Here is a 27159-nt window from a genome sequence, read left to right on the forward strand (position 1 = left end):
GATGAAATTCCACTCCATTTTCACGAAGTGTTAGAAGTACAGTAGAGAGTAGCTGAGGAGCTGTGTCTGTTAGTTTCTCTCTCTGGCCATTGTTGACAATAAAATTTTCCCCCAGAGATCTTGGACTGGACCCTCAAACTCCAGTCTTGGCCAGCTGAAATGGAGTAACATGACATTCAGTTCTACTTTCACTCAAGTAGAACATTTGCTCTGCAAAGAGAGTAGGAAAGTTTGTGCTGCAGCTAGTAACAGAAATGCCCTTATAGATTTCCTCTAGGCATATCCAGCTAAGCAGAATGACACATGCTGCAGAAAATGTCTGGTTCAAATTGTGTCCCTAGTCTAAACTCACAAACTCTCAATATAGAAGTATAAACTCTCAATATAGAAGTATAATGAGCATTTACTCAGCTAATGAGTAGATATGTCAAAAAAGATGAACTACTGTGGTTGTTCTCAGTGGTTTCAGTTTAAGTGGAGCTCCTCCCTCCTACAGAAAGCAAGACATTTCAGTAGCTGGGTTCTAAAACTTGCTGCAGCCAACCTTGAAAATTTCTTCTTGCATTTTCCTTAATTAAATGCTTTTTCCTTTTTCATTATTTATGCTTTTAAATTTTATTTATTTATTTAAAATGAAACTGTAATTATGCAAATTAATCTTAGAGTACAGCATTCTTGTGCAGTCCTGTTTGGCTATTCTTTAGTTTTAGCACTTAGAGGAGTATATTTTACAGCATAAATTATGTCTTCCAAGGAGACATTTCTTCCTGTATTCTGATCTGTGTTCAAAATAATTAACTGCTAATGAAGGCAAAACACCTGAGCTGAAGTAATGCATTATTGCCCTTAAGGGGAAGCTGAAGCATTATTGGAAAAGCTCTAAGAACACAATAAGTTAAAATCTTATCAAATCTGACTTTATTTGAACCTTTCTTCACTGTCTTGGAACGTAACATTCTCTTATCAATTTCAGAACTGATACATAGTAAAATAATAAATATTTTACTATATATATCTATACTAGTAAAATAATCAGAATAATGTTTTCCATAGTTTAATTAAGAAATATATATGGTAGCCAGAGATTGTTCCATTACTCGATATAGTAGCTGTATGAAGATTACATAATTAAAGAATTTAATTTATTTTATTTTGATAAGTGTTCCCTGAGGCTATGTAGCTTTTCAGAAAAACTCCCCTAAAACTATTTCCTGAGGTTAATTAGTCAAAAGTTTTTTTACCCTGTGTTCCAGTGAAAGCAAGCCAATCATTAAGATAAAGCTATTTCAGTAACTTAAAGGGTTGTCATTATAGTATCTATATTTAGATTGGATTAAAATGGAAAGATTGGTGCTCTATTTACAAGCCTGAAGACTATCAATATGGTTGTCAGAAATAATTTGTTCTTTATTAGACCAATATTTAAATGTTTTCATTTCAAGGCTACTTCTGAAGAATGCCTGATTTTTTTTGTCTTTTTGAGGGACTTAAAGACATTTCTTTTACTAAAAATTCCTTATTTTGTCAGTAGATTTTTTCTCTCGGTATATATGTGACTCTTGTATTTATATGTATTGTGAGATATGGAACTTTAATAGAAAAGCAAATAATATGTCAATTTATGATAAAACTTCATTCTAACACATGTTTTGGGTTTTATTATTGTATAGATTAAAGTGCTGTAAATCAGGAGACTTTTCTCTGACTTGCATGGTTTTGCCTTAGTATGAAACTAGTATTTAAGATCAGACTGAATCACATTGTCTTTCCATTCAGCTATTTTGGACTATAACAGGCTTGTACCAAAGCACAAATTGCTCCTTCCTAGTGAGGACTTTTCTTAATTATCTTAAATGTGAAATGTCATTAGCTTCATGCTCAAGAAAGGATGGACTGACAAACCACCTCCTTCTAAGAAACAGTCTCTTGTACCAATATGATAAGAGATTTGAAATTACGTTGGAGAGTTTTGGGAATACTTGCAAGTAGTGCTATGCTAACTTAATCTGACAGTATTGGAGTCTTTGTGGAATTTAGTGATAACAGCTTGAATCCATTTAAATCCAATGATTTTTGGCACAACATGCTGCCGTTGGCTTCTTATAAATCCTCTTTCTGAACCTTTTCAAAGTGTAGATAATATTTTCTTAGTTTTACATCCACCTCCTCTTTCTTCCAGCTGTCAAAATGAGTGAAACACCTTCAAGTAGTTACTCGGTGAATCATCCAAACTCCTCCGAGAGCGAGCAGAGTTTATCCACGCGCCATTTCAATGTTACTGAACCCATTGTGGCAAAACGGATTTGTTTCTATAAAAGTGGAGATCCCCAGTTTAATGGAATCAAAATGGTAGTTAACAGCAGATCTTACAAGACTTTTGATGCCTTGCTGGATAGTTTATCCAAACGTGTCCCGCTACCTTTTGGAGTAAGGAATATTAGTACACCGAGGGGGAGACACAGCATCACCAATCTGGAGGATTTGGAAGATGGAAAATCCTATATTTGCTCCCATCAGAGGAAAATGAAGCCCATCAACCTGGAACAAGCCAGCAGAAAGCCGCTGCCCTGGCAGATCAGCAGGCCTGTCAGCGCTCGTCGTCGAGCTGTGCAATTAGCAAGGCAGCATGAAGATGGGTTTGGCCATCAAGAAAGAAGGATAACAACTCCCAAAAAAATGCTAGTTTTCAAAAATGGGGATGTAAGACTTAGGCGCACCATAGTTTTGGGAAAGAAAAATACACAAACATTTGAGGCCTTATTGGACTATATGAGTGAGTTAATGCAGTATCCAGTTGCAAAACTCTATACCACTGATGGCAGAAAGGTGAGAATATGGACGAGTACTGACTTTTAAAATGATTTCTTCTAGATTATTTTAAATTTAAAAAAATTGTATCCACTATAAGCTTGAAACATCGTATGATGCATTATCAGATGCTCTAAATTTCATTTGTTTACTTTTTATTCTTTTTCTCCCTTCAGAAGGGCTACCAGCTTGGAGGAAATATACTGGAATCTTGGGAACAGAGAGAAGCTAGTGAGGACACATACACATTTCATTTTAAGCAAAAAGAAAACACACTTCTTTCTCTTACTCAGGCCTCTTTCAGGAATGCTCCCAATTCTATACTTTTATCCATTTATACAAAGCCTTCCTTTATCCTTAATGCTGTTTATCTGGGATTTTTTATGTTTTAGAACATGATAAGTAGCATCCAATGCCCACATATTTTTATCATTGCACAAATGCAGAGTGGTTTTCCATTAATGACTTGGAACTCTGACAACTGATTGTCTATAATAGTTTTCAAACCATTAACCAGGTTCTGTACTTCTAAACTCATATGGTGCAGCACTAATAATTCAGATTTTAGGTTTGAGTGTTATTTGTATATTTTTATCTCAGTGGTTTTTTCTGTCTGTTGTATAACCACAGAAAAACATTTAGCAGGTATCTAGAAAGAGAATTCTGTGCAGAACTCAAAGAGTTCAAAAGAAATCTTCTGTTTACCCTTCACTTGTTGAAATTGTGTATTAGATTGGGAAACTATTCATATTACCTACAAGTTAAAGAAGTACAGTTTGTAAGCATTAATTTGCAATATATTTTGGAACATACATTCAAAACTGTCAACAAGACTCTGAGCAACTTGACCCAGTCAGATCTGCTTTGAGTAGAGGGTTAGACTACATGACCTCCAGAGGTCTTTTCCAAAGTATAATGGTCTCTGTTGGTGTCCTATTGCTTTGTGGAAGTATTAGTCAACGGCTTGTGCTGTATTCTGAATTTTTCTTCCAAGCATGTCTTCATATTTATACCTATGTCCAAATGCATATTCGTATTTTATGACTATGAACTGTCACTGTGCAATGATGAAACAAAATTACATGTGTAAACACTTAGATATTAAGAAAATTTTGATATGGATCCAACTTGCTTCTTGAAGTAATTATCCAATATATTTATATAACAAGATATATCCTCACAGAAGTAAGAATTGCCTTATAGGAATTGAAAAATTAATTCTGTGCTGTGATACATATTTAATAGTGTGCTGCAAATGAATGTAGAGACTTAGAAGTGAAGATATTAAAGCTTGAAAGGGATAAATCTCTTACATTATTTTTTGGTGGTTACAAAGGCAGAGAATTTAATGTTACTTTTTTTCCAGGTTCCTAATCTTCAGGCCTTGATATTGTGCTCTGGAGCTGTAGTTGCAGCGGGGAGAGAGCCTTTTAAACCAAGCAATTATGAATCCCTTGGGTATTTGCGGCCTGCTAAATTGCTTGGAATTGGGAATCGTGTGTACCCAAAAGCAAACACCAAGTCAGAAAGTGAAAAGAGTAAGTTCTTTGAATTAATTTGTATTTTATTAATTTGTTTATCTCTCTCAGCATAAGACATAAACAGTGACAATCTTACTAGGATCAAGGATATTCAGAAAGGCTAGCTGAAACTGCTTATATCTTCTGTGACTCCTCTGTAAGCTTATGAAAGATCAAAGTGTTAATTTTCTTTTTAAAATGCAAGTTTCTGGTAAGTACTTGGCTAGTATGCATATTTTGTTTCTGACAGACTTCCAGCATGGACGAGAGTCTATGAGTGTATTTCATTTTAATTCACTTGATTGCCATTGTTATTAATTTTTTTTGTGTGTCAGAATTAATAACAAGAGTGGTAAAAGTAAACCTCAGGCTACTTCAGGCTCTCACTGAATTGCTTGGGCAAAACTTTTGTTGAGTTTTCTGAACTTAACAAGTGGTGGTTTGGCTTGCCATGACTTACTCTTCTTCTCTTGTTGCATGCTCCACATAAATAGGAAAACTAGTATAGCATCCATGCACTCACAAATTCATCATGTTTTTGAAGTTGCTTTTGCCTAAACAGTGTTGTCCATTCCTATATTCTCATGGCTGCCATATATATTTTTATTTTGAATAAGTTTGTGAAAAGATACACAAATATGTACTTTCTTTTTGATTAATCATCGAGTTGCTTCACTGATAAGGTCAGGAAGAGTGGGAAGTGGCCAGTGGATGATCAAGAACATGAGGAGCACTTGGAGAGAAGCCAGGCAAGATGAAAAGCCTGAGGTCAAGGGAAATTAAATGCTGCAGTACCAGAGCTTTAGGTCCTGTGGGAATTCCTGACATTAGAGCATCCTGTAGGGCTGAGGAAGTCTGCAGGAACTTCCTTAATCCAGAGGTACTCTCTGCTCCTCCTATAGCTTTGTGCTGTACTGGAGAACCCAGGGAACACTGTAATTGTTAACTGTACTGGGACTTTCCACAGTAACCCTGACAGTGTTGTGGAGCATATTAATATATAAGACATTTGATTTTCTTTTGCTTGAGGGAGTTCCATTCACATTCCTTGCACTTTATCTCCCCCCAAGCTATTAATATAAAGGTTTTTTAGCCTTCATGTACTTTGACTTGCACAGCTTAAGACCTGTTTACAGAGCATAACATAATGAGTCAAGAGACAATAAATAAGAACATTATGAGAATGAAAGTTCTTCAGAAACAAAAATCCTACCCAGATTTTTTTGAGACAGAGACTGAGCCTTAGAATTGTAGAAAACCTGAGTTGCTGAATTTGATTATCTCCTGCTTCTAATTCTTAGTTAATAACAATCACAGAATGAAGGAGGAAAAACAACCCTTCTTTTGTCTTTAACCTGAGAATTTCAAAAATCTCTGATGTAGGAGAGATCATTGATGGTATGAAAGGATGGAAAATGAAATTTCAGCATCTTTGTTCTAATTTTATTTCCAGAGATGGAGAAGCATAACTTTGGGGAGCATAAGTTCTGGTCTGTGTTAGAAGAGTTAGTACAAACTTGTTTCTTATTCAGTTCATGGTAAAGCATATGCTTGAGAAACTTGCAAGTCCATTTTCCTGAAGTTATAGACATGTTTCTGTAATAGTAATATATTATTGTAAAAGCCTTGATATGAGTCTTGACTTAAAAAAACCGAACAAAATGAAATTCAAGAAATGTAGATAAGTTAATATGTGTTAAAATGCTTTTTGCAAGTGAAACTTATCTATTGAATGGTGGATTGTATTTATTAAGATATCAGTGGCAGTTGTTCATACCTTGTGTGGGTATACCTGCACTGTTTCCCTTGCACATGCAGACAACCTTAGAAGACAGCAAAACGTTATTCTTATCTCATGTTCTTAGCTCTCAACTCATCAGCAACAACTATGAGAGAGAGGTGAGATAAAATATTTTAAAAGACCCAAGTTATTGCACAGTAATCAAAATATATATTGGGAATATATATTGTGTATGCTAACACATTTTGGGCCACATTCAAAAATCAGTCAAGTCTAGAAGTATTCTCATTGGCTTTGCTGAATTTTGCACCATTGTTTGTAGTACAGATACATAAATGTGTTTCAGAATGTCACAATTTAAGTTTGGATTTTACAAGGAGTTCAAAAATTTCAGTGTTTACTTCTTTATGGAAAGTCAGTCCAGAGGGTTGGACACTTTCCTCATGTGACATTACAAAGAGTAGTGACTCATGTACTATATATATATTGTCAGATTAAGCGCAAGGACATATATATTCACCTTGACTGACAGGTTTTATTCTTAACTTTAAGAACTAATAGAAAATGATATATTAATGATCACTAAAGCATGAAGAGGAAGTAAAGCTGGTAGCTTGAAGCCCAAACAAGTGGGCACCTATGAATCCCTTGAAAAGTTCAAGGCGATCTCAGCTCTCAACTAAGTATAAAATGAGATCATCTAGTACTTTTTTAGGCATTGGAGCTTCAAATAAGACTATAGATCTGGCATTAGAAAGTTATTGTAAAATAAAATTAACTGGATAAGTATTTAAATGCGTTATTCTTTATTAAGGCTTTCTTATATTTCTTTCTCTGAAAACTTCATAGATGAGTAGCAAGATTACCCATGGGGTTTTTTATATACTTTCTAATGCAAAATCAGTTAAAAATCAAAATATGTAAAACAACACACTTCATTAACATCTTTCATACTAATTTTTCTCTTTTCTTCTTTTCTCTTCCTTTATTGCCTGTCCACTGTCTCATCATCTGGATCCTTATCCATGGTATTTGTCTGCTCTACTTTCTATCTACTGAATTAATCTGTGTTCTTTCAATGTAATTATTGGTAGTGAGAGCTGAAATGGACTCTAGTTCAAGATCTCAGATATTCTCGGTTTCTTCTGATAAAGGATCCAGCAATGGTAACAACTCAAATGATAACAACTCAGAGTCTTCCTATGTTCTTGACAGCCATAATGGGATAGAAGGAAATCAGTCAGTTATTGGTGAAGATTTACCTGTGGCACAGTATCAAGACGACATTGAGAAGTCTGTTCACGTAAATCAAGATGGCAGTATCACAGTGGAAATGAAAGTTCGATTCAAAATTAAAGAGGAAGAAACCATCAAGTGGACAACCACTGTAAGTCGTGCTGGCCTTCTGGGTGACAAAAATATCTCCATTTGCAATTCTTCTGCAATGAATGTGGAAGACTGCTCATCCAATGTAAATACATCAGACTGTATAAATCCAAAAGATGCTCCATTTTTGAAGAGCTATAATAAAGAAGAGGAAGACTCCTTACAGCAGTCCAATGAGGAAGTGCCAGACAAAGAATCAGAATCTGATTTGAAAACTGATGATAGTAATTTCTCTGTGAAGAACAATTCTGCAGATTTAGACATAGGCAATGTACCTGAGGAAAATATCAAGCCTCACTTTTATAGGCCTCCCACCCCTGGGCCAAGGTGTGTTAGACAAAAGAAAGCAGTAGTTGAAAGTGTCACCTTGGTATCTAAGAAAGAGGTTCAAGAGAAGACAATAGGAGAGTTTTCCTACAGTGAGGAAATAGAAAATGGAGGAAAAACATCTGAGTATTGCATGGTAGCTCATTCAAGCAGAAAAAAATCAAGTGTCAGTAATCCAAAGTTTAATGAGATGAGTGACAATGGTTTATTAGAGCTTTCTTCAGAAAATATAAAAGAAGAAATGCATTTTAAAGTAAGCCACAAAAGTAGTGAGTTAATAGAAACCACAAATAGGAAGACATTAGAAGTGCCTGATGAGGATGAATTGGTACAGAATATATTGGAGAAATCAGTTGTGGGACAAGGTACATATAGTAGTTTCATATCAACCTCCAAAGCTAACATCAGTGGTTTCACGCCATCATCAAAAACTCACCAGACAGCTAGGCCAGGTACAGCAGATCACATCCATAGGTCATGTGATATTAAACAAATAAAAAGATCAGTGAGTTCTTTCATTACGTATTCCGAATTATGCCAGTCAAAGGAAGAATTAAAATGCCGAGCTGCTGATTTAATAGCTATTTCTCAAGATTCGGTCCATTCAGCCTGTGCTGGACATAACCAGATGAAGGTGGCACCTCCATGTAGTAAGAGTCCTACTGAGGATTTGGATCCAACAACTGTATTCTTTCCTACTGTTGCTGAAAGTGAGAATCAAATCTGTTCCACCACTGAATCTGTGATAACACTCATTGAGAACGGCCAATCTGTGTCATCACTCACCAAAAAGAAGAAGAAGAAAAGAAAATCACCTAGCTTGCAAGAGCAAGGTACATATGAAAATCAAAAGCATCAAGAAATTTCAGGGGTAATTACAAGTGAAGGATTGCCTATCACACAGGATTCCACAACAGAGGCTATGGAGAAATGTTCTGAAATGCCTCAGAAAAAAGGATCTGAATATTTTGCCAAAAACAATGATGGATCTGCCATTTCAGACAAAAATGTATGTCCAAAAGATGAGCTCTGTCACCAGGATTCAGCAGAACAAAATGGATCATCATCATCTAATAAGAAAAAAAGAAGTAATAACAAAAAGTTAGCCAAGGTAAAATTGAAGTCAGGCAAAAAAAGTAGTATTATTTCATCTGCAAAGAGTGAAGATGGTCTAATGACAGCTGATTCAAACAATGAATCCGAGCACAGTCAGGATATGCTTTGTACTGAGAAAGAAGGTGCACATCTTATAACCAGTTCTTTCAAACAGACACCTAACTCATCAGTGACTTCAAAGCCATTTTCAGAAGTGCCAAAAGATCTTAGCTTTGAAAAAGAAAAGAAAAAGAAGAATTTGGAACATTTGCTATCAAAGAAAGAGAAAAAGGAAAAGGCGATGAAGAAAAATCTAGGTAAAGGTGTAAATAAGATACATATGTCAGAGAGTGCCATTACACTAGCAGCTCTAAATCAGGAGGGTTTTCAAGAGGAGGCTGTTGAACATTCACGTGAAAACTATGTCCAAACTTGGCTGAAAAATTCGTTATCAAATTCTGTCTTACCGCCTATAAAGAAAAAAGAAATGTCTGTAGAGAATAGCAATGCCTGTTCTTCTCCTAAAGAAAATATTGATGCTTCTATAGAAAAAGAAGAGAGATTTGCCACAAATAATGTGCATGTAACTGGCAGAAAACACCTACTTGAAGATAATCTAACAAAAAAACCATTAAAACCTATTGGTAAATTGAGAATTTCAGAAGACTTAGCCAAAGATTCAGATGAAAGACAAGCTGACTCTTCGATTCATTCTAATACATCCATAGTAGAAGAAGGCAAGTATTCACTAAAGTCGGAATTTCATCAGGATAGTAAGCTACATTTGTTTCATGAAGCACATGACAATGATAAAAAGATGACAGAAGTTGACATTGAAGTTACAAACCTATGTCAAAGAAAAAGATCTGAAGTTGCTGTTCAAGCTGATTGCACAATTGTTAGTGAGAAAATTGGAATTGAAGTTCAGAATAATTGCATGTCTAGTGTGTTGCTCCATGAACTACAATCAACTTTGCTTGGTCTGCAGAAAGGACATAGTGGATGCATTGGAAAATCTTGCAGCTTTTCAGATCTTTCTCCTGCAGCTTTTGGTTCTTCCTCCAATGCCCTCCTAGCTTGGCTACTTTTACTCAATCTGAGAGAGAGTTTGATCGGGACAATCACAGATGATATGCAAAGAAATGCCTGTAGCTGTTCTGAAATATTTACACAGTTAAAATGTCTGAAACAAACTGCGGCTATAGAACAAGCTGATGAGCTGAAAGCTGTCTTCTCACATCTCCAACAATCAACAGAAAATAAGCTATTACAATTTAGGAAGGAACTTGAAAAGCAGGACTCCACACATGAGAATATGGCCATATCTGAAACTCCTAATGATATACGTTTGCATGAACATGAAGAATCAGTTGAGTCTTGTCCTACAATGGACAGTGTCAATTCTGAAGAAGCACTAAAATTAACTGGGGAATCAGAAAGCTGCTTTGATATAGAGAGGGATCTTTGTAAAGAAAGAGACACTTTAGACATGACTGCTCCCAAAACACAACCAGATGGTCAATATGCCAATACTAATTCAAATACCTGTAGTCTTCCATCAGCTCTAGAGACATCAGAAGGAAATGAAGAAATGCTTGATAGCTTATATGAAAAAACTCAAGATACTTCATTCATTAATGAAGAGTCAGAATCTTCAGTAGAACCTAACTCCACAGTTCATAGTGTAACTTCTAATGATAACAATTGTATTTTAGATCAGGATACTTCTGAGTTTGAAGGTGAAAAAGGCATTGTTCCTGTTACTACTGATAAAAGTGAAGATGAGGATGTTGATCCAAAGTCAGCAGATATTGACAAAACCCCAAAAAACCAACTTACACTAGATGCTGAAACCTCTTTAGAATATAATAATGAGGACTCTTTTGTACAGGGCGACAAGGAAGATGCAGAAATATCTGAGGAAACCTCTGAGAGGTTATCTACAGTCTCTCCATTATCATTTCGTTATGAATCAAAGCAAATTACAGAATGCGACGTGACCGAAGAACAGAAATTGCAAGTAGAAGAACTGGAGAATAAAATGTGTTCTGACACCTCTCAATTAAAAAAATGCTTTAAAAGTCCTGCTACTTCAGACTGGTCCGATTACAGACCAGATACTGAAGAGAGTGATTATAACTTTAGAGCATCCAGTGACTTGACCAATGAAAGTGGGGAGGAGGCACTTGAAAAACATTATAATACTGGCTATGTAAAGAGAACTATTGAAAGACTCTATGGCAAGACAGAGGCTTCATTTAAGCCTGACTTTCACAAAGGATTTTCTTCTATGCCGAAAGTATTTCATGCAGATAATGAGGGATTCCACTCTGCAGTGGGGGAGAAAATAATTTATTTTTCTCAAGAATCTATGTCTTGTTCTGCAGAGAAATTGGCACATTCTTCACTACCATCACAAGAATATCCAGTAAAAGTAAACAAAGATGACACTATAATGAGAAGACAAAATACTCCTTTACCAACACCACAATCTGCTCTTAACAGAGAGGGGACAAGTTGTACTAATGACTGTTTAGGGGAATCAACAAATCAACCTTGCCAACCTAGCATTCAGGCTAGTGAAGATGAAGGAATATTGATAGATAAAGGCAAATGGCTTCTGAAAGAAAATCATTTGATAAGAAGATCACCACCTGAACAGACTGGAATGTATGGTAACTTGGATACAACATCAATTGAAAGTGATGAAATTCCATACTCTCACTTTGGCAATCTGGATCACTACCCTGCCCTTGATGAGATCCCCTCTTCAGAACTTGAAGACATGGTAAAACCTCCTGAAAATTTTTGCAGCTACTTCAATATGCCTCATAATAGTGATTCAGACCCCTTTCAGGATGAGTCAAATACAAAAGGCAAACCTAGTCGCAGTGGTAAGATCCTTCCTGCACCAAAGAAAGACAAGACCAATCCAACAACCATGGTGGGTTCTAGTTCCACACAGGCTGACACGAGTATTCCAGCCTTTTCCTCTGTAGAATTTAGATTGCCTGATAACAAGGTGCATCCATTGGAAAAGCCTTCAAATGCTGTACCCATACAGTCTCAGCCAACTAACGTTAGTAATGTTGATAGAAGTGCTGTTCATGAGGAAGATTCTCTGGATAGACTCCATGCAATATGTGGCCAACATTGTCCAATACTAATGGTGACAGTGATACCAATCAATGAGGAACAAAGAGGATATGCCTACCAAAAGGCATCTGATATTGAGAACCAGCTGGGTCCATATTTGTGGGCTAAAAAGAGCAAAGATTTAGAATGGTCAGGTCAAGACCTGACAGACGAAAATAATCATGCGACTTTGAAGAACAACTCTATCAATAAGATTGTCAGTAATATATTTAATAGGTTTTATGCTGATAACACCTTAGATTTTATTAGTAACTTTGGAATAATCACATCCTCAACTTTGAAAGACACAAATATTTTAGGGGAGTTACATATTGCAGAGAATATGAATGGAAACCCCATGGAAGCCAGAAATTGTCGAAGTAGTGTATCCAAACACACACCCAGTGATCTTGTCACAGGCACAAATACTGAGCTACCCAATGGAAAGACAAAAATATGTCAAACCTTAAGAATAAATTTAATTTATATTGTTGGAGAAAAATTTTCTCCTATGTTGGCAGATCCAGCAGAAACCTGTCATTCTGAAACATTTCTGAAGTGTGACACTTCCTTAAATAGCATTGAACATAAAGCCTCTGGAAATCTGAAAAACAAAAATGCCTTTCCTACAGAAGAAGAAGAAGAAGACAAAGAAGAAGTAGTTTGCTCTTCTACAGTGAACAGTGGAAACGGGAAAGACAAGAATGACTTGTAATAAAGATCTTGGAATCTCTGTCACATTAGATTAGTGAAAACATCTTCAGAGAAAAGGATCACATAATACACTGCTGAACGGTGGAACCAATAAAGCTCAACACAAAACAGTGTGAATAATAGATAAAAATAAGTAACAATTGTAAATCAGTGCTGAAATACAAATATTAATTAAATTTTTATGGAAATCACCTTACGAAGAATAATTGTTCTTCTAAGGCAATGAATTCTTGGCTAGGAAACAGTTTTTCTCTGAAATATTATCTGTTAAGAGGTAGTTGTATACCAATCATCTAATTTTAGAGAAGTGACGGCTGCTTGTTTCAATAGAGAACTGAAATTTGAAATACCTGCCCAGGCATTAAGATAAGATTTTTATATTCCATGACATTTGAGATGGAGCTTGAAAACTGGCTTTCAGTAGAAATGCTTTTCCCAGAAGAAAATCAACTGATATGTTTAATTTGAAATGAAAAGTAGGAAATACTATTCAAATGGTGTAATGCAATAACAAGTAGAAACCAGAAGTCATGTTAATTTTATATGGATGTACATTATAAAATTGCTCTTTGAGATTTTAAAGACCAGCTACAGAACATGTATGTGAGTAAAGAGATTTTTCCATGTAGGATCATCCAGACACCAAATAAAATTGGTCTCTTTAACTCAGAGGACAATAGAAAAGGGGCATATTTAGGAACTGAGAAAGGAGGCTGTTTGTCAATGGACTTCCTGACTGCTCTTGCCATATTTCCTCCTGAGGCAGCATCACTTACTCTTAAAATTGTTCTGCATACACTGAAGTTCTATTTGTGTGTAACCTCTGTCTGTACTTAAGAGATTGTATTTGTGTTTTTGTGTTGTTTTGTTTTGGTGTGGTTTTTTGTTTGGGTTTTTTGGGTTGTTTTGTAAATATGTTGTATTTTGAGAATCCAAGGCATATGCAATATGTTTCAGGATTTTTCAATCTCTTGTTAGAGTTGTTTTGGATATCTGTTTACAGCATTTTTTAAATTCTGCATGTATATAGCAAGCACCTATGCATGGTTTACAATTTTCAGTAAATGATGTAACACATGAAATTGGAAAATATTTAATGTATATTGTGATTAGGGAGAATGTTTCAGGTTTTTGGTTAGATTTTAATTCCTAATACTGCATAGTACCTCTCTTCAATGTCAAAGAAGTCAGAGATATATATACCTGAAAAAAGAAGGTGCCACTTTTCAGGTAGAGAATGAGAATTTGGCCATTCTGTACTATTGAAGATTCTGTCTCGGATAACTAGCATGTACATGCTGTGAAAAGCCCTGGGTCATGATCCTATGATTATCTAGATTGGGGACATAATAAAAGACTGATGCAAATTCCTCTTGGCCCAGAGACTTTGACTGTCTCTCTGTGGGACAGAAGGCATATGGATGGGAAGTAGAAGTTGGATGTGAAGCAAGAGGGGTTTGTAGCACAGGTAGGAAAGCTAGCACTCCTCAGTTTTTTAGAAGTCCAGTGGCTGATCTATTTCCCCCTAGATAAATGTTATATTTCTGTTGTTTGACATGGTGTATTCTATGTAATAAACTAATATTATAACTCTAAAGCAAGATTTATTGTCTAATATATTTCACACCAAATAACTGTGTGTTATTTCCTATGCTGCCCTTGTTCCTGATGTTCTTCTGTCCATTTCCACTTCTTTTGGTGTCCCCCTTCATATGTTTTAGAACAGCTCCAAGTAAAAAGTCTTGATGGTATTTTTTCATCCTTTTCATCCCCTATATGCTGATACAGAAATGAAAATTTTGAAAAATGCAACTCAAAATTACTAGAATCCCTCTGAATATCATATAGCATTTTGTGCTGTAAATGATGTCTAAGTTTTAGGCAAATTAACAGCTATGTATGTCTCCATCACTCATAGCCTTTCTGCTGGATCCACAGCACTCTGTGCTACATTCACAACACTTCAGTGTTTCCAGATCAAGGTTCAGAAAAGTTTAATCAGATCCTTATTACTGAGTTACTGAGAGTTGCTGAGCAAACTAAGCGCTTGAAACATGAGATGTGAGGTACTCCCTCAGGTTACAATTAGCAGACACCACAGCAAGTGGTGAAATGAATATTAACTGAAAGACTTGGTTTTGATTTCTGTGTGTTAACTGAAAGAGAAGGAATAAAATGGTCACCTCAAAGCAGGACAAAAGGCTGACAGTGAGATGTACCATACTGTCATAGGGTTTATATACTCATTAGTGGAACAGGGAAGATCAGAGAATCATGGAATCATTTAGGTTAGAAAATATCTCAGAGTCTAACCATTAACCCAGAATTGCAAAGTCCACCATTAAACCATGTCCCCAGGTGCCATATCTACACATCCTTTAGATACCTTTGGAGTTGGTGACTCAACCACTTCCCTGGACAGCCTCCAATGCTTGACAACCTCTTCAGTGAAGTAATTTTTCTTGGCATCCAATCTGAAATCCAATCTAAACCCTCTCTGGTGCAACTTGAAGCAAAGTTAGAGAACATCAGGTGTCTGAGATGGACAGATAAAATACAATTGTTTCCATAGTTAAGATTGGAGAAGGCTGAAGAGAGAACCTCACAATGCTAGAGCAACCCCATGTCTCACAACATACTGATTGACAGAGGCAAAACCACCATGAGGTGTTTGAGCTCTTTTATATGGATAGAAAAGCAAGCATTCTGGGATTTATAGATAGTATGTCATACATCTTGAAGGAATTCAGTTTCTCTCTTGCCATAATTTAAAAAGAAACAGCCAACATAACATATAGATCACAGTCTCAGGAACTCTCAGTTTATCTAAGTTCAGCCACTTGCCAGAGGGAAACTACGCAATTAGGTAAGTAATTCCATTTAATTACTAAATCTCATTTTAAATATTTCTCTCTGTAGTCATTACAGCTTCCACCATACAGATGTTCTAGAGGTTGAGTCCTTTTGATGTCTTGAATATTTTCTAGTTTCTGTGCTCAGTCTACTCATGGTTAGTTTATATGTATGTGTCCCAAAGCCATCACTGTAACTTGCTTAGAAAAGTCTTTTTCCTCCTTGGTATCTACCAACAAAATCAGACATTTACTCAGCTTTTTCTCCAACATAAATATTTTCCCCATTTCCTCTAATCATCACAGCTGTAGTTTCTGAAATACATCAGGCATATATGTCTTAATTTTAAGGATGTCAGAGGAAAAGAAGACATTGTTCAGTGTATCACTAGTAAACAAATATCTTGACTTTTATAGCACTAATGATATCAAATATCTTTAATGGCAATGTTGATCCACTGTAAGAGTTATGAGTAATGGTTAATACAATTTTCTCACCTTGTGTCACAGATTAGCCCCAATCAGAACTAAGCTCCATTCAGCTGCTTGCTTACTTCCCCATCAGTGGGATTGGAGAGAATAAAAGAGAGAAGACTAATGGATTGAGATAAAGTTTTATGGATAAAGGAAAAGGTGCACACACAAGCAAAGCAGAACAAGGAATTCAATCATCAGCTAATTTCACTTGTGGGAAAAGCAGATTACAGCAACTTTTGAGGAAGTTCACAGTGCTTTGTTGATAGTAAATAGTAAATGTTGATAGTATTTCTGCCAGTTGCTTCTCTTTCTCACAGTCGGTTTTTTTACTTATATTTTCAGTTTAATATGTTCCAGCTATGACAATTCTGGAATTGATAAATTTGATTTGTTGATAAGAGTTTCCACCAATGATACCATTTCCCTTAATTCCATGCTGTTGGTACTTAGCTTCCACTGAATGAATGGAAGTTCTACTAGTTCCAGCCCCTCTGCAGCAGTCAGGTACACCTTCCACTTAGACCAGATCACTCAGAACTCAATCCAACCTGGTCTTGACCACTTCCAGAGATGAGGCATCCACAACTTCTTTCATCAACATATTCCAGTGCCCCACCACCCTCACAGTGAAGGATTTTTCCCTAATATCTAATCTAAACCTGTTCTCTCTCAGTTTGAAGGCATTGTCCCTTTTCCCTGTGACTACACACTCTTGTTAATAGTCTCCCTCCATCCTTCCTGTACAGTCCCTTCAGTTACTGGAATGCCACCCCAAAGCTTTCTCTTTTCCAAGCTGAATAAACCTTATTCTCTCAGCCTGTCCTCCTAGAAGAAGTTCTTCATCCCTCTGATCAGCTTGTTGGCCCCTCTGATTTTCTTCAACAGAACAAAGTCCTTCCTGTGCTGGTGAAGCTTCAGTGGATTCTAAACAAGCTGCTACATCCGTGTAGGCTACAAAGGTGTGTAGCCAATCACATCTTTGCAGAGATACAAATCCTTTCTCAAACAGTTCTTTTTTCAGCAGAGCTAACTTGTTTTCAGAGTCCCTAATGTTTAAAGTGATGAGTGTCAAGGCTGTCATTACACAGCACTGCACTGAGCAGAGCTGATATATCCTAAGTAAAGAGAACCCCATACTTAATACAATATTTCAAAACTGTGTTTGAAATACAATTATGTTCATTCGAATTTGTCTTGGTCATATAGGACATTTAGAATAAAAGATATGAATGCAACCTGACATTTCGTGACATACCCAACACAGCAAACTCAGTATTTGCCTGCTGCAATTTTGTGAAACACAAATTCATATTCATATTTATATTCATTGACACACTATTATTTAGAATTTTGATTACTGAAATGCATTTTATTTAAGAATCTTGAGTTTAAGTAATTCAGTGAGTCTTTTTATCTTTTGATAGGTAGGAAATGGAATGTGTCAGTCCTCACCAGTGATGTGCCATCTGCAGGAACAAGTTCAAAGGTTTATATTACATTGTATGGGGATTGTGGCAGTTCAGGTCCTATTTTTCTTGATGGAGAGAAGGGAAAATTATTTCAGAGAGGCAATGAAGACATCTTCACAGTAAGTAATATATATTCATTGTGTTGCCCTCTTGCTTCCTGCCAGATCGCATGACATTTCAAACTCTATGTGATGAAGAGGCAGCTTTTTGTATGTTACACATATCTAGAAATGAGAAGCAAGACTTAAATGTAGAGCTAAATTTAGTATCCTTTCCCATTCACTTATCCAAAGCTTATTAGATTTAACATGTTTATTGTCTGTTGGAGAAGAACTAGTGTTTTATTTGCATTGTGCCCAAGAAAATGTCAAGAGATATATGACAACTTATACTTGTTTAGTTTGCAAATTTGAAACAGGGCTACAATATTAAAAATTAAATGAGGAAGTGAAGAATTAGAATACGGAATAAAATTTTAAATTTGTTAAACACCTGCTCCTTTATTGAAATAGTGGCAAATTTTATACCTGTAATAAATCTATCTGAAACTGCTTCTGCTTCCACTTATACAAATAAATTCTTCCTCTATCAGTCTTACAATGTGGTGTTTTAGGTGAGCCAGACTAGGTCCTTTATCACAACCTGCACAGCTTGAGTGTGTATATAGGATTGTCAGGGGTTGTCTACAGGTGTCTGCTGTAGGGCCATATGACAAACAGATGCTTCCATCAACAATATCCAGCATAACAACTCCCGCTCTGAGAAAAGGTGTTTGATGGCACCATTGATGAAGAGCTGACCTTTCCCACAATTGCCCTGTAGATGTTTGGGATGCAGAAAGTGCAGTTCTTATCGCTTTTCAGCCTATGGAGTTTCTCAGAAGAATCCAGCACCCCTGATACAGAATGTGATTCTCCATCTGTGATATCAAAACAAGCCAGATTGAAAGGAGTGGACAAAAGGAGTAAGCATGTCTTGTTGCCACTACTGAAATTAATTTCACCTACAATGACTTTTAAATGCAAAATGTGGAGGACAGTCCCATTGTTGAGATCTAAGATTCCCCTGTTAGACAAGTATTGATAGCACTGAGTACAACTAAGGAGAACCTACTCTGAAATGTACAGAAAGAGAAAAGGCTCTCTGAGTGCACTGTATTTGCACATAACTGTGGTCTGTCCTCATTGCTCTGTGTCTTTGTCATTTTTAACACCGAGTCCAGGGAAATTCATGATACAGGGAACTCAGTTCACACCTATCTATACAGCGTCAATGAAAACAGGAAAATTAATTCTACAGAAGACAGCAGAAGGAGAGAAAATCAAACCTACGTTATAACAAAATACATTATAAAATGAGGAAGGAAGACTGATGGTGTACTTCCAGTTCCTTAAAGATAAGCTTTCTATTTCTACACTTAAGTTCATAGTAAGGTTGGTAGAATAACCTTCACACAGAGTTATTCCCTCAGTGCCCTGTTATTTGTACTGGACATATTCATCTAGCCTGCCCAAGAGCTAATCTTTCAAATACAGCTTCTTAACTTGATGTAATAGAACTTATTTCTAAAAATAAGCATCAAAGATTAACACAATTATTTCCAAAATATTGTAAAGTATACAGTCCTGAGGGGTAGGGAGAAACTCATAGATATGTGGGAAGCAAAAATAATTTTGGAGCAGGTCATTAATATAGATGCTAAACTGACATAGGTTTTAGGGTCAGGACACTTTTGCTTTTTAGTTATATATGTGGTATTTATTCATCTTCCACTGAGGCAGTTATTCAGCCAGGAATTACTACAGAAGCTTCTTAAAGATATTTAAATAGGATTGGCAGGCCAATTGGCAGGCCAATGGGGTTTTTGAGGGTTATCTTTTAGAAGACTCAAATGTCTAAGGATTATCTGAAGTAAAATAAGTTGGAAAAGCTTGTTTAAATATCAGAATTTAATTCCTCGAATCAAAAGTCTCACCTTACAGTTATTAAATGAAATTTCTGTTGCATGTTGCTATTTTAAACAAACGTTCTGTGTTGTATTAGTTGTGGTTTTTTTACAGGTCAATACTAAGAGCATAGGGCGTCTCTACAAAATACGTATAGGACATACAAATGCAGGAGACTCCCCTGCCTGGCACTGCAAAGAGGTAAAAGTAGTGAGAAAAAATGTTATCTGTCGAAAAGCAGTCACTATGACAGTGGATTCAAAATATGAGTAAGAAAAAAATCCCTGGGATTATATTAGCCTCATCAAATTCTTTCACCTTCATTTAAGGGATTACTTATGAAGGAATGTTTCTGTGTAGAATTAAAGCAGCTTACTTTATGATGTCTGGGTTGGCTGTTTTGCAATTTAATACATTACGTTCCTTTAAAAATGTGTGGCTGGGCAGCAAGGAAGACTGCTTAACTTAGCTGCTATAGTCTGAGTCTTCTACAGTCTTTGTGTGCTACAAAGTGCCTAGAGTTTGTCTAAACCCACAAAGTCATTGAACCCAGTCTAACCAAGTCGTCCCCAAATCTGTGGCTGATGCCTGTGGGTCCTTGTGCACAGTGCCAGAGCTACATTGCAAATGTTTCTAGTTCTGTGTCTCTGACAAGAAAAAGACAATAAGAGGTTGTCCTGGTTTAGGGAAAATTTTGGAGAAAACCTCCTAATGGGGCTTCTCTGAAGAGCAAATCCAAATGGCCCCTCCTCCCAGCTGGTCTGGGAAAAAGAACTTCCTCAGAGAAAAGTGGAAAAAACGATTTATTTAACAAACAAAATACCCACAAGCATGAGGAATGAAAAAATATGGAACAACAAAACCTCTCACTGCTCCGAAGAGAGATGGCAAAACTCAGGAAATCCTTGCCAGGAGTGAGCTTGGCTCTCTCAGTCTCTTATCAGTCCCAGTCCCTTCAGTGCTGGAAAATGCCCAGGTCCAGGCCCTGCTGGGCCATGGGTGCCAGATCCCAGTTCTTCTTTGGGTTTTCAGTCCAGAGCAGATTTAAACAATCCCAAGAAAAAGGGAAAAAACAGTCTAGGAAACTTCTTTGTTGTCTGTGCGCTTCTTCTTTCCCTGCTTCACTCTCAGAACCAGTCTTAAAGGTACAGAACGCAACATACAGCACACACAGAACAGACAATTGGGGGTACAGAGGCATCATAGTCACCCCAGGACAGAGGTCCTTTTCCCTCCTTCTGTAAAAAATATCTTGATGCAGGTTAAGTAAGTATAATAAAGCAAAGAGAATGAGCTAGTTGCATTTCAAGGTTTGGTTGTGAAGCATGGTATATAGGTTTCTGGACTGGAAATGAAAGGATCTGACTTTTATCCTAATATATGATGTGATATCCCGTGTGGCAATTATATGCTATGCATGCCTGCAATCCTTCCATCTTTGTGCCAGAATTTCTTATTTTTCAGTTATGCAGTTTATGAGGAGCTTTAGAAGCTGCTGGTAGACTCAATGTTAAAATTAAATTTTATGATATATCTAGATCTATCTAATGAGAAGTGACCACTGAAGTCAAATATTCACTGATCAGTGCTCAAAATCTCTGGCTATTGGATCCTTGTTTTTACCTGGGCCCATGACTCAGACGGAAGACTGAGATCTGGAAGTATTAACTGTAGTTTAGGCAGGATCCTGTGAATTCATCTCTCTAGCCAGTCCATGTCTACACTGAAATACCATGTATTATCACTCTAAGAGGTTTCATAATAGAATTACAGGGATTATATCTCTTCCAATTCAAGTGATGATTGCCTGATTATAAAACCTAGGTGCTTGTTTTTCAGTTGCACTGAGTTCTGGACACAGACATTTAAAATGAGAAACTGAGGAAGCCTGACCAAAAAAAACCCAAACAAACAAACAAAAAAACCAAAAAACAGAAAAACAAAAAGTTATTATTACCTTTCTTTCCACCTAGGATATATTGATTGAAGTCAACAGTAAAATTTAAAAACCACCAACACTTCCATGTGTTCCATTATTTATTTATTTATAAATTTTAATTGTCTCTTTATGGAATCTCAGAATATCAGATACAGTTTTTAGGGAGTAGCTCATTAGCCAGGGCCAGGTCATTCCCTCTTTGCAATTTTGGGCAGAAAGTCAAAGAAAAAAAAAAAAAAAAGGAATACATTCAAACCCTACAGGTAGTGGGTTTTATGGTTCAGAGACAAAGGAATCCAGACATTGATTTCTAGACTTCACACTACAGGAACAGACACGTAGCATCGCTGTTTCTTGGGAAACCTACATTTTTTTCAGGAAGAACTAAAATTACAAGAGTGTGTTCTACAACAGCAGAGCTTTTCTGGTAATTAGGCACACTAGTCCTCTGTCTGTGTCCCAAGGTTTCTGTGTCTGTATCTGTACTGAGATTATATCAGACCAGGACATGTCCACGAAGGTGTTGCTTTGCTATTTGCAAATTTCCCTTTCAAGCTTCATCAGCCAATGGCAACAGGCTAACGTGTGTCAGATTTTTCAGACAAGATGAATCTTTGTTTTTAAAGTTTAATATTCGAGCAGCAAAAGAGATAAAAAATATTTCCAGTAATTCTGAGTTTGTTCAATATTCAAATTAAGGAGATTAGATTCTGCAAAGCACAGAGTGAAACTACAAGTAGAAGTGTCTTCCCTTCTCTCTGCTGATCCAAAATCTAGTGTAGATACGGGTATAAATTAGCATAATCAGGAACTATTAGAACACACAACATCTTCTGAAGTGCTTACTAAGGAATACTTTGAAGTACAAAATTACTCAACTTCTTTTCCTACTTCAGCTGGTGTACATATGGTCCTTTTGCTGCTACATGCTTGAAGCTGGGCATGGAAGAAAATAATGTAGGGCATTGTGTAGGCCTCAGTTGGTATTTGGGCTAGTGCTTCCATGGTTTATTTATGTCAAAAGGAGTGTTGGAGAATTAAAACCTGTCCCTTTAATTCCTGTTCTGATGGAAGTGTAAGGAATAGAGATACAAACCTTGACAAACTTCCCAGTGAGAAGTTCTGTCTTTGGCAAGCCGTGCCACCTAGTGCCAGCCCCCATGGATGTACCAGCTGGAACAACAGCTGTAGTTGGTGGGAGTGCTCCTGAGCTGACAAAAACCTTTCTTCGTTGCACTTGAGTTACTCTGCCCTGAGCTTTCAAATATGACTGAGTGAAAAGTCAGATTTGGACAGTTGGATTCAGAGAACAAAAATGCTCAAAACCCATGGTTTTGTGGTCATCCACAAAGCTCTACCTGCACAGGTTTCAACAGCATCCCACAGGTTTCATGTTCTGTTCCATCTGGTCTGAGATCAGCAAGTTAAACTGGAATTTCTGCTATTTAGGTGCAGTTGCTGAACCTTTTCTCAAGGGAGCAGTTCTCTTTCCCTGCACATCGATGGCTGGCCAAGGACCAGGCTGATGGAGAAATATCTGTGGAGCTTCCTGTTTTACAGCAGGGTCAGCCTATTCTTCCAGGTAAGCACAATACCACATCAGCAAAGTCAGATCCTCGACTGATGTTGATAGAGGCAAGTTCATTGTTTTTCATCAGGCCCTCTGTTACTTTTTGACTGCCACTACACTTTCTGCTCTGTTTTCCTGTTGCTACTGTGCATACTCAGGTAAAAGGTTAAAAAGCACCTGAAAAGAAGTGAGAGAGTCTTTAATACTTTGAGTTTCACATGTTCTTTAAGTGGATTCCTTCTTTAGTAAGATTTTCAATGTTTGTGTTTGGTTTAAAATCAAGGCAATAGTAAAGACATGTCAGACACATAACCTCCATGAAGCCAGCATATGAGTCAGGTCACAAACTCTGTTTTCAGTAACTGAGGATTATAGCTCCAGTGTTACTGTTGTAACTGTTGTTTCAGTCTCTCTCTGGTAAGTGGCTCAGACTTCCAGAATACTTTTAATTTTTGGATGTGGAATAAAACATTCAGAATAAATATTTCAGGAGGCTATAAGTGTTGAAATCTCCATTATTCACAGAGAGATTATATTGTAATTCTAATGATGAATGATTCCAAAGGATGTGAAAATTATTGGATGTTGCTGTTGCACTGTTTTAGTGCCCTGCTCTACCTCACCAGTCCCTGATGTTGCTATATGTTCTCTCTGCTTGATCAATGGGAAGGGAAAATCTGTGCTTGTTTTTCCCTTCTCTCCAATTGGCATTGTCCTTTTCTGGAAAATTTCTAAGAAAAATACAAGGGCTTAGCAAGATCAGTGTGTCCTGGGAGAGAGTGTAGGTGAGGGAGCAAGAAGGCTGTGGCAGATTCCCATCCTATTGGGGTGTGAAGCTAGAGGGGGAAAAGCCAAAACACCACTGGTATTACTTGTGCTAAGACTTCTCTAGAGCAAGATCCACCTGGGGTATGTCCTCTTCTCTCCCCCATGAAAATCATATCAGTCGTAGAGGAAAAAACTAATGGAATGAGAGAAACTTCCATTCTAAGTCTCTAAAAACTATGGACCCCTTTTTTCAGAATGTTTAACAATCTATTAGTGCTTTATGGTGTGTCTATAGTCCCTTGTATTGATCTTCAAAAGTTGAAATTGTAACAGGAATTTATTTCAGTGATAACAGATATTGTAGGTGCAGGCTAGAGGAAGAGAACAAATAAACTCGAGGGATAGAAGTCCTGAAAAGGGCCCATGGACGTAGGAAAACATACCTTGGGACAATTACTCTTGTGATAAAGAGATGGGTGGCCTGCAATTATATTTATGCTTCTCTGTGATGACTGAACTCTGAGATTAAGAACCTGACACAGAGATGAGAAAAAAAAAAAAAAAAAACAACAAACAAACAAACAAACAAACAAAAAACCAGGTTTGTGCCTTGAAAGTGTGTTTTAAGAGAAAAAGAATAATGGGAGAGATTTTCACCAGTAGCTGTCAGTGGATCATAGAATGCTATGGAGAGAGGCCAGTCCACATTAACCACAATTTTTGGTTGATCTTCATGACATGAGAAGCCTCAGAGGCCTGTTTCCTCACAGGTTTGGTCTCCTTGGCAGGAAGACTAAGATTGTTTGTATGGGGGAATGCACAAACACTGCTATAAAAGTCAAACACCTCCTCACCCCTTTGAATAAATGCTAATTAATGATAATTAACATATTCTATTGAATATAATGCATTCCCCTATTTGCAGTATCTGTTCTTCCCCAATTGTTCTCTTGTTTAAATATTCTGAGATGCAGATCTCAACAACCTCTGCTGTTGCTTAGCACATGGTGCTAATGATCCCAAGGTTGTGGATGCAATCCCTACATGGTTCACTCAAAAATTGTAGTCAATGACCCCCGTGGATCCCTTCCAACACAGAATATTCTCTGATTATCTGGACATCCTAATTTGTGGGCACTTTCTGACTAGCAGATTTCCTTGTTTCTGAAATAAAGGTGCAATGAAAGATTTTTATTATTGAGTAATCTTCCTGCATGAAAAGCACAAAGGCACACTTACAACCAACCTCTCAATCTGCATTTTGTAGTTAACAATTTCTCTCTTGCACAAGGGAGGAAGAAAGGAGCTTCTGTGAATTTCTACCAGCTTCAGTTTAAAAGGGGTCATGCAGAAGGCTTTGGAGAAGGCAGTTTCATCTCTGATTTAGTAATTGAAAGACAGCCTCTGTGTCTTTTTGCTAGTGTTATATTTCTGCGTGAGAGAGTGAAAAGGGAACACAGCTTTTAACTTCAGAGAAGATAGTTTGATAACAGAACAGTGGAGGGGTCTGGATTCAATGTGAAAGAGAGATGATGAGAGACACTTTAAAACCAATTTCTGAATAAAAAGAGGCTGAAACACTCTCTGATTTAACATTCTTTTTTATTCAAAGGAAGAACATGGGAATTAAACTGTTAAGAAGTGTTGTTGCTGTAATGCTGGAGGACTGTGCAGCATTTGTTTGACATTTTATCCTCTACCATCCTACTTTTCTCCCTGTCTGCTCATGGTGTATGACACAATCATTAATTATATCCTGTGAATAAATCAGGGTTACATAGGGTTGGCAGCTGGTGGATTTTTGCTTTTCTTCTTGTAGGAATTGGAAAGGCAGGTAGTTATTGAAAGAGGAAATTGTTGCAATAGAGGATTGTTGTGATCCTATGCATGGAATTGTTGGTCTAGAGAAATTATTTCTCTCCCTCTGTTGTGGTCTGTTCATGGGGCATGTGTTCATGTGGGTGCTGCAAAGAAAAAATTGGGCAAGTTAGTAGATCAGGTGGTGACACGTGAAATTATATGGATAAAATGCCGTATGAATTTACAGCTGCTAAATGAAAAGTAGTTTGAGTATTGAGGCAAGTGTACACTGGGAAAGATAGTGCCTGATTATGCTGCTAACCAAAGAGTGTCAAAAGCTTCTGTGTGTTAAATGTGGCTGGTCTTTGCCACATATTTCAGAGGAGTTCAGAGGCCCTGATCTCAAAATGAGGTAGCTCTCATCCCAGAAGGAAACTACCACTAGTGTTCTGTGTGGGCACATTAAAACCTGTGCAGGCTGTTTAGTGTTTTTGCCAAATTGTTACCATTATCCAAATGGAATTCTTTAAAGATAGCTTGTTTAGTAACAAGCACAAAAATACCATGTAAATAAATGAGAGATATTCATGGAAAAAATAAGCGTGAAGTGAAAAATTGTAACCCTGAGCAGCCACCTAGCATAATTGCAGATATGGACTGATGGTGAGCAAATCTTCAGTGCTTATTAAAGGAAGGTGTCTGGCCATCAGAAGAGTGAGATCTGGAAGCAACTTCCTTCAGAAAATTACAGCCAAGCTTCATAACATGTTTCAAATAGAAACTGACAATCAAATGATGATAATGCTGATGTTGTTTCGGATCCAGTGGTTCAGAAACTCTTTTCTGCTTGCAAGACAGAGAAGCACACAGACACCTAGCCTTGGAAGAGGAGCTTATGTGCCAGAAAATGAGGTTTTCTTTTCCCCTTTCATTCTCTCTATACCTCACCTGGTCTAACAAAATATTGTTAGTGTATGTTGGCATAAATTTTGCCTTTTCCTTGTTAATACTGAAGATTATGACTGCATGTTTTACCTTAATTGTAAATTATATGAAGTTCCTACATCTTCATTTTAAGGACCATGGCTTTATATTAGTAGATATTTTTATGTATCATAGTATTTAATTTCATTAGATTTTGACTGAAATTTAATTTTACTTGCATTATCCATTTTTATTAAATGAATGATTTATTAAATTTAAGTCTTAGTTTTTCTCTCCTAAATTTATGCCCTTTAAAGAATTTCCATATGGAACATAGAGAGGCTACTTATCCCTGGAAACATTCAAAGTCAGGTTGGACATGGCACTGAGCAACCTGAAGTAACTGAGGATGCTCATGGTCATGGCAGGGGAGTTGGACTGGGTGGTCTTTAAAGGTGTCTTCCAAACCAAACCATTCTATGAGTCTATCCTATAACATGAATTGCTAAAATAATAAAACAGTGAGTTTTGAGGTCCTAGGAAACTAAAATTATGGTGCTAGATTTTAGCCTATTTGGTTACCCAGTGCATTCCAAATGTCAATGGCTCCCATTCCTTTTTATAGTTTTGACCTCACCACTTATGGTGACACTAATCTTGCATTTACATTATTTACTTTTCAGTTTAT

At 36.9% G+C, this 27159-nt stretch overlaps 1 protein-coding gene across 1 annotated transcript in view; it reads left to right on the forward strand.

The window, feature by feature from the left end:
- Positions 1-2184: 2184 nt before the first annotated feature.
- Positions 2185-27159, forward strand: part of RP1 (RP1 axonemal microtubule associated) — an 82495-nt gene continuing 57520 nt past the window's right edge. The window contains exons 1-6 of the mRNA XM_066331114.1: positions 2185-2596; positions 2633-2826; positions 4175-4350; positions 17484-17643; positions 19585-19671; positions 22859-22991. Coding sequence (XP_066187211.1) covers positions 2188-2596; positions 2633-2826; positions 4175-4350; positions 17484-17643; positions 19585-19671; positions 22859-22991 — 1159 coding nt within the window. The 5' untranslated portion in view covers positions 2185-2187. The remainder of the gene's footprint in view (positions 2597-2632; positions 2827-4174; positions 4351-17483; positions 17644-19584; positions 19672-22858; positions 22992-27159) is intronic.

The sequence above is a fragment of the Sylvia atricapilla genome, chromosome 1 (genome assembly GCF_009819655.1).
Source record: "Sylvia atricapilla isolate bSylAtr1 chromosome 1, bSylAtr1.pri, whole genome shotgun sequence".
Lineage (NCBI taxonomy): Eukaryota > Metazoa > Chordata > Aves > Passeriformes > Sylviidae > Sylvia > Sylvia atricapilla.